Raw genomic sequence first — 21698 nt, 5'->3', positions numbered from 1 at the left:
ATTTCGATGAATAATGAGAAAGTTATGGCCCAAATATTAAATTGGATATTAAATGAGTTTTATGGGCGACCCAATGATCAAGTGGAGGGTCCATTAATCATCATTCCTAAAGTCATTAGGAATTACTTTAATTTTCTAGAATAATTTAGACGGTTATTTTAAGTTCTAAAGAGCTTAGGATTAATAATTATATTTTTATATATTTTCAGAAAAAATAAAGAATTTTAGTTGAAATAAAACAAGTGTTTTAAAGAGATTTAATCTGATTTTTAATGACAAAGTACGGACTCTAATTATCTAATTATATTGGAAAAAGGACTCCGTACGACAAAATATTATCCCACAGCACCATCGCGCTGCGACAGGTTCATCGCGTTGCGATAGGCCTGTCGCGCTGCGATGGGAGCAGTTTTACTTCGATTGGAATTCGGTCTTCTCTGATCGTTTCCAGATGTTTTTCACTATAAATAGGGTCGTATTTCCCCGTTTTCAATCACCAACAATCATCTTTCTATTCTCTCTCTCTTAAAGCTAGAAGCTTATTCTTTCTTTCTCTTTCTTGATTTTCAAAACTTTTTCAAAATACACCATTCCTCATCCACGAGACTTAAGCACACACCTAGCCAAGCTCGAAGTTACCTTAGACCTTGACGTGAAAGGTTGATAGTTTTGAGGGTTTGGTCTTAAATCCCTATTTCAATTATTTAAATTAATTGTTTGATTTAATATTTTCATTGAAGTTATTAACGTGTGTATTGTTTTGATAGAAAGAGACACGAGGCAACAAAGTAAATTGTTTTATTGATATATATCTTTAGAGAGCATGCTTAGATTATTTTGGTTCCTAATATCATGTTAAGATGTCTTTATTGCTTCCTAGTATCATGTTTAGGGTGTTAAATAATATTTCTAATATCATGTATGTTCCTAGTATCATGTTTAGATTGCTTCCTATTTCTTTTATCTTCCTAGTATCATGTTAGGGATAAAGCTTTGATTTTTATTGCTTAGTGACATGCTAGGATTTGTTATTAATCTTATTAGTATCATGCCTAGGATCTTGCTAATATTATTATGCTTTGATGAAATTATTATGATGATGATGATTGTTGTGTCAAATTATATATAATTTAATGTAATTTGTCAATTAACGAATTATTTCACATTATTTATTAATTTACGAATAATTCATATATAATTTGTTAATATTATCATATTGCGTGATATTATTATTATTACTTGATCACGCCCTCTCTTGCAGGTTTAAAGGGAATTTGTACTTGAAATCACGCTTAATAAGATAATTTATAATTTTATTTTGGCTAATATGATCTAAATTCAAGTGATCGCCAATAATAGTTTTGTTTGTGCATTAATATTCAACCAACATAGATTAAACAGGTTTAGGGTTAATTTATTAATTGGATGTTAGTTAGAAAGCGCATATGAATATGAGAAGAATAAAGTAGAGGCCTTTTTAGGGCAGGTTCAATTCTTTTAGCTTGGATTTGTACCTTCATCCCCGAATATCCAGTCATGGTTCAGGACCACTATGGAGTTAGCGATCTCATGGATCGTGAAGAGGTGTAACCTTCACCCTGTGAACAGTTTACAAGTTCCTAAAATTTGTTGGCGACTCTTTTGCTCTAGTTTCCTTCCCTTTGGACGCCACCATGCTTAAGTGTATGATCACAGTGGGGCTCAAGTGTGGGATGCTCGAAATATTCCCTACATGACCTTACACGTATCCCACTTGAATTAGTTGACCCGACCTGAATGACCCATTTGCTTAGACTTGACAATCTTGACCCGAACTTAACTTGAAAATGATGACCCAAAATCGACCCGACCTGACTTCACCCAACCCGAAAGTGGAAAAATTACACAATGTAAATCTTAAATACCATCCAGTTACATGTAGCATTCATCTATTTGACACTTTTACCAAAAATTATACACATTCGTTAAATCTTGAATTGTAAAAGAGATAATATAACACTTTTATCAATATTGGTATTCATACATCGACACACATTGCGTATTCGCGTGCATGAATGACTGGTGTTTTTTTAGAGCAAGAGAGGGCAAGCCTCGAGGGTAAGAAATTGCAAATAAGACTAAAAACCAAAACACAAAGCAAAATAAATACGTAGTAATTAACTTTCAAAAAATAAAACAAAATAATTATGAAGAACTAAACCCTACTAGCTTAGTTCTCTAAAACTAGCCACCAAGCAAAGTTTGGTTTAGTAATAAGGTTTGTAATCTCACAATCAAAAGGTTGTGGGATCAAACCCTACTAAAAATTCTTTAGGGCAGGAAATTCCTCACCCTTCCTCTTCGCACTCCTAAAGGGCCTTGTTCGTTAGCTCGGGGCGGATTGACATGTGAGAACTTGCAACTTGACAGGGCCCTTCCCCTTACCTTTATTTAAAAAAAAAACAAAACAAAACAAAAAAAAAAAATATAGAACCAACCTCTACAAAGGCTAAGGTCCTCCTATAATTACTAATTAAATCCACTTCGTATGTTGTATTAGTCGTGTTTGCGGTTTGCCATTCATAAACCAATTACGATCTATTGCCCTATCAATGGCCAACATAGAGTCTTTTAAGGTTTTGTTTATCTTATGTAGTATTACTATGTAGAATTACAGCAGGTTTTGTGTGTGGCTGGCCACTCGGTGTGGCCAACTAACATACAAGTAACCCCTAATCAAGTAACCACTACTGATTACCTCGTAACTTCTAACCGACCTAGTAACCTCTGACCAAGTAACCCCTCCGACCTACCTAGTAACCCTCCGATTTAGTAACCCCTAACCAAGTAACTCCTCTGACCTACCTAGTAACCCTTGACCAAGTAATCCCTCCGACCTACATAGTAACCCCTAACCAAGTAACCCCTCCGACCTACATAGTAACCCCTAACCAAGTAACCCCTCCGACCTAGTAACCCATGACCTATTAACCCCTCCGACCTACCTAGTAACCCCTCTAACCTACCTAGTAATCTCTGACCAAGTAACCCTTCCAACTTCGTAACCCTTCCAACTTAGTAACCCCTAACCAAGTAACCCCTCCGACCTACCTAGTATCCCCTGACTAAGTAACCCCTCCAACCTACTTAGGACCCGTTCTTTAGAGCTGCTTTGCTCTGCTCTGCTTTGCTCTGCTGAAATCTGCTCTACTTTGCTCTGCTCTGCTGAAATTTGCTCTGCTTCAATCTGCTCTGCTCTGCTTAAAATTAATACTTAATATTGAATTATTATAATAATAATGTATATTTAATAAAAATAATAATAAATAATTAATACTTAATGATAATAATTATTAATATTTAATAATAATAAATAAATAATATTTATTAATAATAATACTTCCTCCGTTTTCTTTTACTTGCAACACAGCCTTGTGGCACGTGTTTTGAGCTCTGGTTTATGTAATGTAAATGGACAAATTTTTCATTATAATTTTTACAAATGATACTTAACTCTATTCTAATTTTCGTGTAAAAATTATATTGATAAAATCGCTCGTTTACCCTCACTAATCATCTCCTAAAACTGTGTGCTTAAAAGGTGTGTTGCAAGTAAAAGAAAATGGAGGAAGTATATAATTAATATTTAATAATAATAATATTAATAATAATAATAATATAATTAATATTTAATAATAATATTATTAATAATAATAATATTAATAATAATATAATTAATATTTAATAATAATATATTAATAATAATATAATTAATATTTAATAATATTAATATTATTAATAATAATTAATTTTTAATAATAAAATTTAATGATTATAATAATAGTAATAATATTAGTAGTAGTAGTAGTAGTAGTAGTTGTAGTAGTAGTAATAATAATAATAATAATAATAATAATAATAATAATAATAATAATAATAATAATAATAATAATCATAATAATAATATTTAATATTTAATAACAATAATAAAGCATTACAATTATTATTATAGTATTAGTAGTAGTAGTAATAATAATAATAATAATAATAATAATAATAATAATAATAATAATAATAATAGTAATAATAACAATATTAGTAATAATAATAATGATAATAATAATAATAATAATAATAATAATGAAATCTGCTCTGCTCTGCTCTGCTCGGCTCTGCTTTGCTCTGCTTCAATCTGCTCTGCTCTGCTTTGCTGAAATCTGCTCTGCTCTGCTCTGCTTTGCTCTGCTCTGCTGAAATCTGCTCTGCTCTTCTCTGCCCAGAAGCTCAAAAGAACAGGGCCTTAGTAACCCTTGACCAAATAACCCCTAATCTAGTAACCCCTCCGACCTAGTAACCCCTAACCTAACCACCAATTCCACCACTAAAGCAGCCACCAAATCACCAATTCCAACCACCACAACAATCAACCATCTCCCCTCTCATGCACTTCCAAAATCTATGAAATTGAATGGGTACAAAATGACTCCAAAATAAGTTAAAAAAGATGAAACAAAACATTAAAGTCATACCATAAACTCCCTCCATCCCCTTTTAATAGTCCCTTATGGGCATTTTTCACAGGAATTAATAAACACAAATAAGAATAGTTAAAGTACATTGAAAAAGTAAATTGACATTGGATATGCAAAAAAGTACAGAGAGAAAGTAATAAACGTATATGGAAAAACAAAATTTACAAGTTAAATTTGCACAAATATTGTTGTAAATTGAGGGAATTTTGGTAAAAAATTAATATTAATGGTTGTTGGAAAAAGCAAATAGGGTGAACATTTAGGGACTAAAATTTGTCCATAAAAGACTATCAAAAGGATACGGAGGGAGTATATGTCCTTAATTGCTGTCAACTAACTAGGAAATTGTCTTTAAAAAAAAAGCTAGGAAATGACGACATTGACGAAATGACGAGGGAGTACGAGTAGTCCAGCGAATCTCCGCCCCCATTCCTTCACTCTTGACTTTTTCCTCCTCTCAACTCCATTTTTAAACTCTTCTCAATTCCTTAAACCACAACTCCTCCTGTTGTCACTTTCCCCCTGCGCAACTAAACAGCCAACAACAACAATTTTGACTTCCAATCCACCGGCAATCAGTGTTTCAGCCACCAATAATAATGATTTCGGCCATAATTGCAACAATTTGATACGGAGCATCTTCGATCTTTGCCTAATTGAAAATCCAGATTTGTAGTGTAGAAGAAAAGAGGAGAGAGAAAATTCAATTGCTTTCTCGAGAACAAGAAAAGAATAGAGAGAAGACTTGTGGTGTACTGTAGATTTTTTTTAGAAAAATAAAATAAAAAATTTGTGGCTGACAACACCGTGTTGTCAGCCACATATGAAAGTTTGTAGTAAAACTATGTTTATGTATTTGAGATGTAACAATTTGAGAGCGAAAATACCATATATATGAGATTTATAATCAATCAAAAAATGTAATCGCGTGATATATTTTCTATATTAATATTAAGTAAATAATATTTTAAAGATATTTTACACTAAGAGATAATTTAAAGAATACGGAATTATGTTTAGAATTTTTGGTAGTGTCTCACAAGAAATTTTTTAGGAGATTGTTTCCTAATAATCGAGTATGACTAGACTATCTTTTATATAAGTAGTCAACGATCAACTCAATAAGACGAGAAACTAAGCAATTAACCTTCGACCAAAACTTATCAAGTTTATCAAAAGTTTACCCTTTCCTTCTTTCTTATTAGCATAGAGGAACCACATTGAGTATCTAAGTTGCAATTGTTTAAGCCGGTATACACAACATATTGGGGCTACCATTGCCTAAGGGAGTATTCAAATCAAAGGTTGTCTATAATATGATTCATATTATTATGTGCTTGAGATTCTGCAAAGATATTAGAAATTTTTTCCTTAAAACTCCGTTAACATGTGTCATAGGCACCAAAAGCCCCATTAATAAAAAGATTAACACAACTGGATACAACACAATTATTGACACGTTTTTGGTAAGTGACACGACTTACCTGAACATAAAGCTTTATACTGTATACAAAATATAATAAGACCATGTCCAATGATGAGATTTGAGGGAGTTTTTTTAAGAGAGAGTATTTTTTTTTCAAAGGATACCAATAAGTTGCTATCTAAACTTAGCAACTCCAAAAGAAAGTTGCTAAGTTTGGATACTCAACTTTAAGTCTTATTTGACAAAAAATATGAACCCTTTATCAATATTATAATACGGAGTATATTTTGTAATTTATTTAAGTTTTATTACTACTCCTTTCGTCCCCAAAACTCGACCCTTTTGGCCTAATTTTAATTCCAAAATAATTGACCCATTTGTATTAAAATACCTATTAATTTACAACAATATTTGTGCAAAATTAGTTTTTTCATATAAATTTTTGTTTTTTTCATGTATTTTTAATACTTTATCTCTCTACTTTTTTAAAAACCATGTAAATTTATATTTCCAATATGTTTTTATTTCTTTTTATTTAAGTTTTTTAATAACCGCAAAATCAATCTGGGTCGAAGTGTTGGAAAGGAAGGGAGTATTATTATTATTATTAATCAAAATCATCAAAACAGTGGGATTATGAGAAGAGGTAATTCGAGAAGCTACATCATCACAATCACAGGTCCCCAAATACCTAATGCCTACCCCTAACATCGTTCAAGGCTCATGAAATCGTATCCCTTACGAAAACCACCCACCAATTTTAAAAAAATCGGTCAAATGAGTCGGCGAGTTGCCGACTAACTCAAACACTAGGCTCACGCTAACTCGGCACCAAAACCAACCATGTATTTATAAAACATAACATTACAATATTTTCTCTCTCCTTAAACTTTGCTCTTATCATCATCCTTTTTCCCGAAATGTCCCTATCATTCTTAATCATCTTCCACTTGTGAGATTTTTCTTATTTTTTTTTTTTTTAGATTTTTCCATTTTCATCTACTAATACTACTCCCAACTACCTTTTTCTTTTTATTTATACGTTTTATAATACAGGATTCTACCTTTTTTTTCATCTATTTTAATACCACTTCTATTATTGATTATAACTACCAATATTATTATTAATATTTACCTTATTTTTCTTTCTTTCAAATTTTGAAATTTTTAGTTTTCCTAGATTATCTCGATCGTCCCCAAACCCTAATTATTTTCCCCCTTTTCCAGATCTTATAACCAGGTTAATTTTCCCCTTTTTTCCTTTTATCCTTTTATCCTTTTTTTTTTCAAAATTATTATAAGTCTCCGATCTATATGTTGGTTGATTTTTTTAAATTTTATTTTATTTTCTGGGTATGTTTTTAATTTTAATTTGATTATATGTTGGGATTTATGTTGATTGTCTTTAATTTTGATGGATGTTTTGATTTATAGTTGAATCTGGACTGTTTGTATTATTAGATGTGTTGAGATTTTTATAGTTTTTTGATTTGTTTGTTGTTTGGTTGGGTATTTTTTGTGGTGTTTTCAATATTATTTTATGAATTTTTGGTTAGGTTCAAGTTTACTAAATGCTGATGCTTCAAATTCATCTGTATGTTGATCTGGGTTTTCTGAAACCCTTTGTAATTTTTTTATTTTTATTTTTTGTAATTTATTATCATTTTTAGAAGGTGAGGGGTTATAATTTATTTTAATTTTTTTATTCCCAATAGTGAAATTATTTATCTTGTGTATTCGAAGAAGAGGGATTTTAATTAGTTTTTTTTTTTTTTTTTTATTTGGTTTTAAATTTTTATTCTTATATAGTGAAAATATAATTTTATGTGTATTTGAAAGAGGAGTTTTAATTAACTTATTTTTATTCCTTATAGTATAATTATGAATTTTGTGTATTAGCATAAGTGGAAGTTAAAGCTTTGATATTGTCCCTGTTATTGGTTGATTTGTTGGTGACGCTATTCTGGGTTGCAAGCCTTCTATAGTCTTAATTAAGTTATTAAGAAACATATGCTGATATGTTGAAGTTCCTTTGGTTTAGAACATGCTTTGTAATTATTTTTTTGGCAAACGAGGAATCTCTATACCTTGTAACTTGTAAGCTTATTTGCTACAAATTTTGATAATATTGATGGCTCACTTAATAAGATTCTTATGCTGATATACTGAAGTTTCTTTGGTTTTGATCATGCTTTGTACACTTTTGTGGCCATTATAACTATTACTTAATATTCATATGCTGAGATGTTGAAGTTTCTTTGCTTCCAAACATGCTTTGTAACCTTTATTGACTACTGGGCTTGACAAGAGCTAGGAATTTCCATTGTTTATTTAGATCTTTATGGTGATGAGTTGTAAGTCTGTAGGTTTAAATATACTCCTTACTCTAGTCGACAGCCAGGGTTGTTAAGAGCTGGGGATTTTCATGGTTATTAAAATATATGTGCTTATATGTAGAAGTTCTTTGGTTTTGAACATGCTTTGTAGCATTTTGGTATATTGGAGTTGACAAGAGCTTGTAGGTTGGTTTCTAATACTCTGTATTTATCAGCCCAATCAAGCTCATGTAGCTTCTTAAGCACAAGTTTTTAGATTCAGCTGCTGGTGTTTGATTGATGGTGTTAGATTCTGGCAGGTTTAAAATTGTTGGGTGTTCTGAAATCTGAATTTGATCGGTGTTGAATATTCTTTCTCAACAGGAAAAAATAAAAAGATGGATCATGATGAGACAGGATGCCAAGCACCAGAACGCCCAACTTTGTGCATCAATAATTGTGGCTTCTTTGGACATGCAGCCACAAGGAATATGTGTTCCAAATGTCACCGAGAAACAGTGCTCAAGGATGAACAGGCAAGGTTTGCAGCCTCTTCCATTGAAAACATAGTGAATGGGAACAACAAGGGCAAAGAGGCTGTTGTTGTGCCTGCTGCTTCTGTTGATGTAAAGTCCGGAGAAGTAGAGACAAAAGTCATAAATGTTCAAACTGCTAGCGAGTCAGTTGTTGGACAGCCTTCTGAGGACAAGAAAGCGGGTCCAAGTAGATGTTTAACTTGCCGTAAGCGTGTTGGTTTGACTGGTTTTAGTTGCAGGTGCGGTAACCTGTTTTGTGCCGCTCACCGGTACTCCGACAAGCATGATTGTCAATTCGATTACCAGTCTGCTGCTCAAAATGCCATAGCTAAAGCTAATCCAATCATCAAGGCTGACAAGCTCGATAAGATCTAGAAGCATGATGACAAGTCACCAGTTTCTTTCTATCGTTGTTTTTCGCTTTTAGTATTGCTGCTTTCCTTGTTAGAAACTATTATGTCTATAAATGTATGGCAGGGGGCAGTCACAGGGGTGCACTCACCTTGTTTGCCAACAGGGTTGGCCACCTCTGCACCAGTTTGTAAGTACTTATTTGCTGGTTTGTGGCACTTTGATAATTAATTTGCGAGTTTGGGTATTTTCTCTATGATCACTTTTGCATTTTTTTTGGTTTCACAAAATTTGACGTGTTGCTTGGGTTATTGTTTTTTTTCTTTCCTTTTTTCAATACTTGAGATCACCACCATTGCCGGTTTTGAAAGTGTTGTGGTGAAGAGAAATTTGAAGCTCCATTCAGAAGGTAGAACGTGATCAATAACTTTTGGTTCAAATAAGGTAACTGATTTGTTGGGGGGTGGGGGTAGAGTTTATATCTGCAGGGGAAGTCTGACAATGCCTGTGGTAATGCTACTCTATCTCCAATTTTGTGCTGATATATATTTTTAATATGAGTATATATTGCCACATTACCATAGTGGGATTGATCATAGGTTAGCATCACCAGTCATTGTCATGGTACTTGCAAAACTACATGGAGAATAATTACATTACTGCCACTTATTATCATCTCCTTAGCTTTTTAGTCATCTAAACAGGCCTCAATTGTTTTCATCTATTGGTATGAGTTGTTTAGCTGTCAATTCTCAGTATGCCAGCCTTGCCAGGAACTGTAATTTTAGAAAGAATAGGTTTTGTTTTATGAATTTGCAGGTGTGTTGATATTCAGTGTACACAACCTTTAACAACGATTTCCTTCTCTTTTTTATTTATGGTACAAAATTCACTTTCTTCATTCTGTTATTTTTACAGTTGCATTTGGTCTTGCTATTGGGGTCTATGGGCTTAGCTCATAAATTAGTGGGGAAGGGAGTTCTGTCTTGTTGCATTCTATGTTTTTAACAGCAGAAGTAATTAATCAATTGATTTAGGATTCCCTAAAGGCTGTTGACACCTTTGACAGATGCTGTGATATCGTTTGTGTAGCAAGGTATCGTGTATCTATTTTGTTTGGAGGTTTAGTTTTAGAAATACTTCAGTTATACTGAAGTCTGAGGATTTGATGGTTAAGCTCTTGTAGTTCTGTTTATCCAGGATTGTGGTTTTGCCATGTTATTTGGTGCTGAGCAGGCTGACAAATAATAAGGCTAACAGGGGTGAGGATATAGAAATGGATGTGCTAGGAAGAACAAGTGATGTGAATTGTTGAAATTGTAAATGCTGATTCTTTTCCGGGTTATTCTTATTGTGGGCAGGAAAGCTGTAAGTTGAGTCGTTTGGGTGTTGGTGAAGAGGAAGGACTACCCATAGCTTTAGGAAGATGGTTATTATAAGAATGATATGGAGAGATTGTAAGTCTAAACTGACTTGTGATGATGATGTGGGAAAATAACATGCTGTTGCTTCTGGTTTCCTTAATACAGGGTATCAAAGTTGAATAGTTGTGTGTTTTTCCCTTGTTTTGGACTAATTCCAGTGAGGCTGTGACAGCCGGTAGGTAGTAGGTTGATCCTGTTTATAGTGGTGGTTTATGCAATCATTTAGCATTTTGCTCTTGGTGTTTCACGTGTGTGCACATAATACATCGGAAAGGTGTTCCTTTTGGCTTGTGGTTAACTTGTCTATGATCTCTAATTCTGCAAGGTTAGAATCTTGCATTTGGCAGTCTTGTTTTCATTTTTTTTGGATGTTGGGGTATTTTATCACTTTTTTTTTTTTTTTTCCTTGTGACCGTTTGATCACTGCTAATCACCACAAGGGTGAAACCTAGATCTTCAGTCCCTTCATATGGTATTCTATCGCACTTTTTTTTGACTGCTCATCACCCACAAGTGTGAAACGTAGATCTTCGGTCTTAATATTTTCCCAATATTTCTTTGTTAGCTGGTTGATATTTTCTGCTCTGGCTATGGTAGTTTAGGAAAGCATAGGATGGAAACCATAGTAATGCTGTTCTTGTCTATCATAGTTTTGTAGTGATCTATGTGGAGTTGTCGTGCAGTGATTCACAGGATGGTGAGACGAAATATCCATAGTGTGCGAGCTTTGGGGTATGCTACATGTAGAAATGATTCATGCTGTAGTATGCAGATGTGTTGTGAAATTAAGAGGTCAGTGTGTTCCTTCATTTGTGTACTGCTGCTCAATGACCTTCTGAGTTCCAACTGACCTAGTTGGATCAGGATTTGACTACTAATGCTTGAAAACAATGCTACCTCCGTTAAATATTAGTTGTAATTTTAGGGTATTATTTGCGAGATACTCCGTATAAAATATTTCAAAGTTACAACTAATATTTGACGGAGTTAGTACAAAATTTTAAATAAGATGGAATTGACATCATAAACTTACATGTAGGGTTTGGAAACAAGTTGACGCAATTACCACCTAAGATACGGGAAGATCCATTGAGCTTAAAATTGTACAATTGTTCAAACAATATAACCTCTTAACATGTTTTTGTTTTGACCATTGTTACAATTTACAACTATACAAGTACTTTTGCCAGATTTCCTCAACGAAAAGAAAAAAGTGCTTTTGGCAGATGTATTGATGTAACTATGAATTTAGAGATAATTAAACTGAACACATCATGTAACTATGAGGTTACAAATTCAAGCCTTTTCATTTACACGTTTCTGAGTATAGGAGAATACTTTATCTTGCCCTCTAATTATGTTTATACTTTTTTTTTTTTTTCGATGAAAGAACTTACTACATCTGGTTCATAATGTTAGTCCCATTTAAAATCTTTTGACCATTAAAAATTTGAGGGAAGTTTTTAAGTTTCTCTCTCTATATAAAAGCAAATATAGTCATATGAGATCTAGTTTTATTCGTCTCGATGAGTACTTTATTAATGTCTAATTTTTATAATTTTTGCTCATGTGGATATTTATAATAAAAAATTTACATCGATATATACGAAAATGGGACTAACATTATGAAATTGAGGGAGTAACAAACAACAAACAAACTAAAAACGAAAACAAAGTAAATCACACCGACGAGCCATCCTTACTAAACAGTGAGTTTGAGCAACTGTAGACCTTGGAACCTTCTGAATATGACACACAAACAAAGCCCCAATAATTTTCAGAAGCTCCTGCTGAATCCAACGAACAGAAATATCCTTTGAAAATTGAGATCGAAGCAGATCCACCACCGAAGAACAATCAGTAAGAATTTGTATAGAGGAATACCCATGTTGCCTGGCATGGCATAAAGCAAATAGACAAGTCATCAGATGAGACTGCAACGCAGAATTAGAGTTACAAGCCCGCGCCCCACCCCCAAGTTGAACATCAGAAGCCAGATCCAAGAATACCCATCCAGTACCCACATTATGACTGCCAGAACTCCAGGCCCCATCAAAAGTAAGACTAATTGTACAAGCATCTGAAGCATTCCCTCGAAGAACTGCAGAAGACATATTACAAGAAAACCCAGGAGGAAACTCAAGCGTAATATCGTTATCTGAATGACTTAGCCTCGGAACACCTATCCACCCAACTAGAAGCTAGATGCATAATCGATTCAGGAGAATAAACCGCAAAACAAAACCTCATAGAGTTCCGAGTAGGTCAGAGAGCCCATAACAAAGAAAACGATCTAGCATCAACTCGTCCTTATCATGAAGAAATCTAGAAAGAACCTCAAGAAACCACTCTTCAAAAGAATGATCTTGGGACATATTCAAGACCGATCCACAAGGCCGGTCCTCCCATAAACTCCAAGTAAAAGGACAATCTCGGAAAAGATGAGCAAGAGTCTCCACATCCTGATGAAAAAACCCACATTTGGAATCCACAGGCAAACCCTTCCGAGAAAGCAACGAAGTAGAAGGCAACGCATTATGGATAATCTTCCAAGCAAACATTTTCCACTTCGAAAGTAAAGGCGAAGCCCAGAAATGCCTCCACCAACTTGAGTCAAGAACCAAAGGTGACCGCTGATCACCATTCTCATAACACAAGGAGCACACATACGCAGTCTTCGTGGAGAACATGGAGAACATCCCATCCCTGGTAAATTTCCAATAAACAAAATCATCGATTCTTTCCTTTGGCCGTTCAAGGTCAAAATTAGAGGTGTAAATGAGCCGAGCCGAGCATTACCTTGTTTATGTTCAAGTTCATTTAACTTAGGTGAGTTCGAGCATGATCCCGAGCTTTCAAGCGAGCTCAAATTTCTGTTCAAGCTCAGCTCATTTAGTACACTATATGTTCACGAACGGTTTGTGAATAACTCGTTTATTTAACGAGTCTTTAATGAACGAACTTAATAATAATCAAGCTTCTCTAATAAATGAGCTTTGTACTTTTGATATTTGAAAATTTCAAAATAAGCATAATAATTGAATCTTAATTATAAATTTAATAACTAAATTAACAATTGTAAATAAATCAATAATTCATGAACATAAATAAACGAGTTGTTCATGAACTTATCTGAACGAGTATATCTATGTTTGTATTCAAGCTCATTTATTAAACGAGTTTCGAAATTTGTTCAAGCTTGGCTCATTTATTAAATAAACGTACATGAACGAGCTTCAACCGAGCCCGAACACGATTAGTTTATTGATCGACTTGGTTCATTTATACAACCTTATGTGGAGGAAAAATCTGATGAATCATACCCGTATTCTATGCGTTCAGACGCACATTAATTAGATCAGAAACAAAGGATGGGGCACCAATCCTGTTCACGGAATCCTAAAACTGTGAACCCTAGGCACCCAACTATCACCAAGAATACTAATTTTGGTACCAGATCCTACCTTCCACATCAAACCATGACGAAGGGTCTGAAAACCCTGTAACACACTATGACAATGTAATACCTCGTATTTTTTAAACGTATTTTCTAATTAATTAATTTATTATTATTTTCTAAAAAGGGGATTTTAGTAATTTATTTTACTATTTGAATTTTGGAGCCAAAATGGTATTTGAATTTTGGCACCAAAAGTATTTAAAAGCTTAATTATTATTTTTATATTTTGGATAAGATTTATTATCCATTTATTTTATTATAAAAACTGGAGTAAGTATATATATATATATATATATATATATATATATATATATATATATATATATATATATATATATATATATATATATATATATATATATATATATATATATATCGATTATTTTAATCAAGCAAAGTTATATTTTATTATTTAATTAAAAGAGCCGAATTTCCTAAATAACTAACTAGGAATTTTCGAATTTTCTTAGTGAAATTAAATAGTGAATAATTGGTATTTTCCTAATTAATTATTTTATACAAAATATATTATTTATGCCATTATTTTTAATCTTTAAATCTAGCAAAATAATTTCCTAAATTCTACATAAGGGGTCTGAAAATTTGAGCTATGGAAGCTCAAAATATTCGGCCACCTTGGTTTATTTGTGGGTGATTTATTTTGGTAATTTTTATTTTTAATTATCTCCCTTAAATCTATTATTTTTCCTTAGTTCCTATTTTCCATCTCACAAATATTTGATCATCTTATTTCCCTACCTTATTTCACCTTTGATTAATCCCCTAGTAATCTCTTTTGCCATATTATATTTCATGACAAGACACCTTCCTTAAATTAATTATTCTTAATCACCTTAATATTAAACTTTCCATAATTCTTTAACTCTCTTCTCCAAGTAATTTCCTTAATTCTTTTTACCATAATTATTTATACATTCTCCTACCATAATTCTTTCATTCATGAGCCTATAAATACCCCCTTCATACCTCTCATATTCTTCACACCAAAACTCAATTCTCTTGTTCTCTCTTCTTCTTCTTTTCCCTAAACCTTTTCATACTTTTCTTCTTCTCTTTTTACACAAATCAGCCCGTATAGCTTTGAAATCACTTTTCGGGCACCTCTGGTCAGTTTTTGGGGTATTGATGTTTCACAGAAGATTGTTTCTCTCAAAAAATCCTTGAGGTTAGGCTCAAGAATCACCCAATTCGGAGTTATATTGAAGGAGTTATGGCCTCTGCAAGTTCTGCCTTTCCTTTCCAACGTAAATCCAATTCTCTTTAATCTTATTCCTTTATTTTATTCATGGTTAGTTTTCTAAAATACAAATACTTATTTCAAAGTTATAATTTTATATTAAAGTATTATTTTAAAAGAGTTTAATAGTCCATGCACATTAAATTTGAGTTTATTTTGTGATAACCCTGTGGTTATGTTATTTGCAAGGTGTATTTGTGATTGAACTTTGAAAATGCGAAGTGTTGATTGATATTCAGAATCAAGATACGTTTAGGTGGATAGATAACTTTGAAAGTGATTGGTTTGAGTAACATGTTTTGAATGATTTTATGATGATTGAATCAAATTGACTTAAATTATGATTTATGAAATAAATTATGTTTGGAGGTATTGATTTAATACTTGTTTTAATAAAAGTATTTTGAATGATTGAGTTTTAAATTGTGTTTTGAATGGTTTGAATTACTTATCATGTTTAAATAAAGGAAATTGATTTGAAAAGTTTGTTGAATTAAATAAAAGGGTTTTCAAAGGAAGAGTTCTTGATTTTGAAAAGTTATTCATATGAGACTTTATTCTCAATTATTTATTAAAAGGTTGATTTTGAAAGCGTGATTGAATTGAATAAAAAGGGGTTTGATTCAATCTATTATAAAGGTGGATTTTATTTAAGGAGGAATTATTGAATTATCATTGAACTAAAGCTTTACAAGCATGCATGTTAGTAATCCCGCTATGCGGATTTGGTTTGATAAGGCCTTGGACTTTGTATGACCGGGTCTTTCCTAAAGAATAGCCTTGAAATAGTACGAGACTAGCTTGAGGGGTGTGCACACTTGGGTGAGGAATTGGTTTTATAAATCATATTTAAAAGCATGTTTGCAAATAAATTGAGTTTACACTTATCATACTTAGCATATTTTGCTAATCCGTATTTCCTATTTGTTTTGGTTCGCCCTGTTTACCGTAATGGTAAGCAGTGTTGACTATTTTTAAGTGGAGTCATAAATGAGCATATGGGAGTCTCGGGATTTGCTTCAATTAGTTTAGGAACGTTGGTCTCGTCTTTATTTTGAGTACTCATAACAATGCTACTATTTTTATAAGTATTAATAAAAGAAAGTTGAGTTTCCGCTGCAAGTTTTGTTATTGAGTTAAGTATTTTGAGTTGTCTTGCGTAATCACGCGGCAATAACACTCCTAAGTCTATCTCTACGGTATAATTATACGTATTATATTAGTATTTTCATAGAGGGAGATTTGGGGGGTGTTGCAGACAACCCCAAGACGGCTTAACCGTCTTGGCAGTACCATGAGAAGCTAGTAAAGACGGATAGTTTGCTTAGAAATAAGAGGTTGAGAATTATGCATAAGCTTCCAAGATTGCTTAGCAAGGAGAGCAGCATTAAAGCAACTAAATTTTCGAATACCCAAACCTCCAACCCTCGAGGCAAATAAAGAGCAGATGAAGGAGATAACGCCAACTCCTTTAGAGGAAGGAGACGAACGCCACCAAAAACGAGTTAGGAGATCATCAAGCCTATTACAAACCGTAGAAGGCACTTTAAACACCGAGAGGATATGGTTAAAGGAAGCGACACATATAGAATTGATACTAACCAACTTCGCAGCTGCTGAAAGGCGCAAAGAAGCAAAGGATGAAAGGCGTTGAACAAGTTTATCAACCATAAGTTGGAAAACCTGACACTTCCCCCTACCCATATCAACCGGCATACCCAGATAAGTACCTAAAGAGCTTTGACAATCCATACGCAACGAAGAAGCCAAATAATCCCTATAATCCGATGGAGTATTAAAACTGAACTTCACAAACGATTTTTGGAGATTAACCATTTGGTCTGAGACACAACAAAAATTATTAATGACAGTCATCAAGTTGTCGCAAGTAGAAGGCGAAACGCGGAAGAAAAGCAAGGCATCATCAGCAAAGAAGAGATGGGAGACGGGCGGGGCCTTACGGGAAATCTGAAGTCCTCGAACTAACCCAAAATCCTCAGCACGATGAATCATTAAAGAAAAAATCTCCACACAAAGAACAAAAAGATACGGGGAAAGAAGGTCCCCCTATCTGAGACCGCAGCGAGGATGTAAATCCAACCATTAACCAAGACCTGGTATGAAGTTGTTGTAACACACTGCTGAATAATATGAACCCAGTATGGAGGGAAACCAAAAGCTCTTAAAACTTGCCACAAGAATTCCCAATTAACCCTATCATAAGCCTTATTCATGTCCAACTTAAGGGCTGCTGAGCAGAGTTTAGTAGCCGAGGAATTCAAACAGGAAAGAAGCTCATGAGCAAGCAGACTGTTGTCCGACATTAATTTACCAGGTACAAAGGCACTCTGAAATCCTGAAATCAAATAAGGCAAAAATCTTTGAAGGCGATTCGTTAAACATTTTAGCAATACATTTATAAAGAACATTTCAGAGACTAGTAGGAAGGAACTGAGAAGACTCCTCTGGGTGGTCCACCTTTGGCAGTGGAATAAAAAAGGTACGGTTCCATTCCTTAAGAAGATAACCATGGGCAAAAAAGAATTGAATGACCTCCGTCACAGAGGAACCAACCACTAACCAATGGGTCTTAAAGAAGGCTGTAGTATACCCATCCGGACCTGGAGATTTGTCAACACCAATATGGAACATAGCATCTTTGATATCCATATCTGAAAAAGGTAACATAAGCTCCTGACAAGCAGAGGAAGAAAGAGTGGGAAGTTGTAAATCTTCCCACTCCAGGACTTGAATTCCAATGGAAGGGGCATGACATTGGTAAAGATTCGAGAAATGATCAGTTAACATCTGTGAAATATGTTTAACTTGTCTTCAATGTGATGTACCAGTGAATACAAGTATATAAATAATATGGCAAATTGTTGGATGTAACTATGAATCTAAAGACAATTACTTTTTTTTTTAGGGAAGGACAATTATATTGAATCAAAGGGGCAAAAAAAAAAAAAAAAAAAAAAAAAAAAAAAACAGAGTTTGTCTTTATGATAAACAAAATATGATTATTTAAGGATATAAATGTTACTTTATGCTTTAAGTATGGACAATTACAAAAAAATTAACACTAAATCTTGAACAAACGACATTAATGAATGGAGACGAAGTTGAGGCAACAATGGAGAAAATTCAATGGACAAAATCAAACTCAATGGATGCTTCACTAGAGGACATGGGTACTCATACCCTTTGGTGTTGACCATACCTTTAATTTCACTATATTTCATAGGGTTTACGTTTTAATTCGATGGCGAAGTTGCCATCATTGTTGGTGGAGGGTGGTGTCCAAAATGTTTGAAAATGTTAAATCGGTGGTAATTTTGATGTTAGTGGAAGGTGGAAGAAGGCGGAAGAAGGTGGAGGAAAAAGGAGATATCTTTAATGGAGGCCGAAGCATTTGACGGAGGACGATATATGTCGTTAGCATTGTCACTTAAAATTAAAATATTGATGTAAAACACTAACTTGAGTAACAACAACATATTGTGTAAGGTAGTACTGCTCAATTTATTTACAAAAATGATCATTTGATAAACAAGATATGTTTATCATTATAATCAATGGTTGTGGCCTCTATCCTAAGTCACAAGTTCAAGTCTTTCCATTGACCTATGTTTTAGAGTAAGAGATTTCCCTATTTGTGTTCTTTATTATCAATCTATTGTGTACTTGCCTGGATCCTGTAAGAGGTGCTAGTTTAAATGAGTTACAATTATTAAAAAAAACTTTGTACATAGAAATTTGAAATCCATTGACCTATTGATGTTTGTTTTTGTATCCCTATTTAATTAGTTGGCACGGGCTCAAAATTTTAGGCATATTACTTAACTTTAGTACTCCCTGCATTTTTTAATACTTGCTCCATGCGTGGAGTTTTAAGAGAAATTGGAAAAAGTAATAAAATAAGGAGGTAGTAGGGTAGGTGGAAGAATAAAAAAAAAAATTGTAAAACACAAAAGTAGTTGAGAGAATGGGATGAAAGAGAATGAAAATTTATAAAACTAGTTTTGGTCCCATGCCATGCACAATAATTTTCAGTGTTATTATCAATTTACAACTATTTTAATTAATGAAAAAAAAATTGTCAAAATGAGTGTAAATTAAACTACCGAAATATTTACTAAAATGAAACATAGTCATGAAAAAACCGATTAGCTAAATATGTACTTTAAAGTTAAGCATTTGAGTATATGGTTATTTTATGTATAACCCGAAACTCTGATAGAAACTTTATGAACTTGTGTACTCTTAACCCTCTTGTCATAAACACTCACCCCCTTTATTAATTGTTACTACGGTGGAGGTTCCCGAACAAGAAGGAGTTCATAAGTGTTCTAAATGAAGATCTAGCAAGGAGAAGTGGTAAATTCCCGAGCACTTAGATCAATCATCTTTTCTTTTTTGTTTAAACAAACTTTTAATTGATTAATTAGTGTTGTTTGACCACTTTAAATAAACTTTTAATTAATTAATTTCACATAGTATCTTGCGTTAAATAAAGAATAGAATTGCATAATTAATTGTTGTTTGATCACTTAAGACAAGGCGAATATTGTTTGTATCTTGTTCTTTTCACGAATTTGAATTAAATAAGAATAACGACTTTTGCAATGTAATTCCTACGTGATTAATGCTTGTAAATAAAATCAACTAACTTAGTTTTTTAGGTATCACGTTGCATAAATTGTTTGGTAATGAAATTATGAAAAAGGAAGAGCTAGTAGAGGTCGCACTAGGGCTAGAATAACGATTCCCCCCTAAAGGGAACGTTATTTTAGTATCCTCGCTCCCAAACTCATTTCTGGTATAAGTAGACCAATTTGGGCATGGGAAAACTTACGATTCGTGCTAAATATCCTTTGAACTCTACTTGGGAGAAAGACATTAACGAGGTTTATGAGTTTTCCTAAAACTTATTGGCGACTCCTTACTAGTTTCTTACAAAAAAGCATAATGATAGGATCAATCTAATTCAAGGTCCCCCAAACAGTCAGAAATTCAAATCCTAATACACCTTAACAAGTGTAAAGTTCTAGGCTTTTAAATGGCCATGGGTATATAAGGAGAAGGATCCCCTACGATGGGCACACCCTCCTTACAATGTTATTTTTCTTATTAACTAAATGAAAATTTTTAAAGTTATTACTAACCTTGCGAATAAATTTTCTTTATACACACTATTAAAATCACTTTATTATTCCAACCAAAACTGTGTAACCTAAAATAATATTATTGCATATCATTCCGTGGCTCTCTAAACATATCATTCTGACAACATATTATTTCTTATTCAACTTTTCTCCTGATGTGAACTCTAATTAAATATCAATATATTTTAAATTATATTTTGGTAATATTTTGTATGATTATTAATAGTTATCAATCAATAAATAATATAGTTATTGATTGATGTTCTTACGTAAATATTGGTCATCAAGGTAATTTACTTAACAAAAATAAGTAATAAAAATCTTATGTTGATAATCTACTACGTATATGATATTTTTCCAAAAGATGTTACTCTCTCCATCCCTAAATTATATTCTTATTTCTCTCTATTATGTGAGGAATAAATGCTAGAAGTAGGAATGTAGTTTAGGAACATAGGGAGTATTGTATTTTATTCTTTCTCTAATTAAAGATCAAATAATAATTATTTTTTTTACAATTAAGGTTATTTATATTTTAGTCAACTTTTTTTTTACCTCATTAAACATACTTAAAACAATATTTTCTCCAAAGAAATAAAAGAAAATAAAAAAAAATATATTTAAGGACACACCAGACGATGAACGTGTCATTAATGGTTTGTCTTTTAGTATATAGTTATTGATGAAATGATTTATTATGGTGGGTCCAATAGGTGAGAGAAATGAATTTAATATTGTAAAAGTTTTTCAAATAAGGAAAATGGAACAAGTATTTAAAAACGGTCGGAAATGAAAAGTGGAGCAAATATTTAAAAACAAAGGGAGGGGTATTTATTATGTGAATTTGGTAATGGGGCATATTATATAACTTTAGTAATTCATAAAATATTTACTTTCATCGCAAAATTGGAGGATGAATTTGGGAGGAAATAAAAAAGTTAATATGTTGAACTAAAACTTGTTTTCCTTTCCATTCTTTTCCTTTATTAGTACAAGTATCATACTAAATTTTTCATCAAATCAAACATTGGATATTACACCCGGGTGCATGGTGCATCTAAGGGTATTCTATACTAAAAAAAAAAATGAGCAAAAAATCACTTATAGGTAGGTGCACATAGGTGTATATAAAAAGTTTTGAGTTTCTTTCTTTCCCCTTTTCTTCTCTAGTTCTCTCTTTCCTTCCTTTACTTATATTAAACCTATATTTGTCAATAAAAAGAACATTACATACCCTTCATTATTCATAATT

General features: G+C 32.8%; 1 protein-coding gene across 1 annotated transcript; it reads left to right on the top strand.

The window, feature by feature from the left end:
* The first annotated feature begins 6988 nt into the window (after positions 1 to 6988).
* On the top strand, positions 6989 to 9395 carry LOC145583208 (zinc finger A20 and AN1 domain-containing stress-associated protein 8-like). The gene is made up of 2 exons (XM_081640392.1): positions 6989 to 7177; positions 8637 to 9395. Exon 2 carries the CDS (start codon positions 8651 to 8653, stop codon positions 9161 to 9163), a length of 513 nt encoding a protein of 170 aa, XP_081496518.1. The 5' UTR covers positions 6989 to 7177; positions 8637 to 8650; the 3' UTR covers positions 9164 to 9395.
* Positions 9396 to 21698: the final 12303 nt, after the last annotated feature.

Source organism: Chenopodium album, chromosome 15 (assembly GCF_948465745.1).
Source record: "Chenopodium album chromosome 15, dcCheAlbu1.1, whole genome shotgun sequence".
NCBI lineage: Eukaryota > Viridiplantae > Streptophyta > Magnoliopsida > Caryophyllales > Amaranthaceae > Chenopodium > Chenopodium album.
Note: the sequence above shows the minus strand (reverse complement) of the source record. Positions and strands in the feature narration are given on the sequence as shown.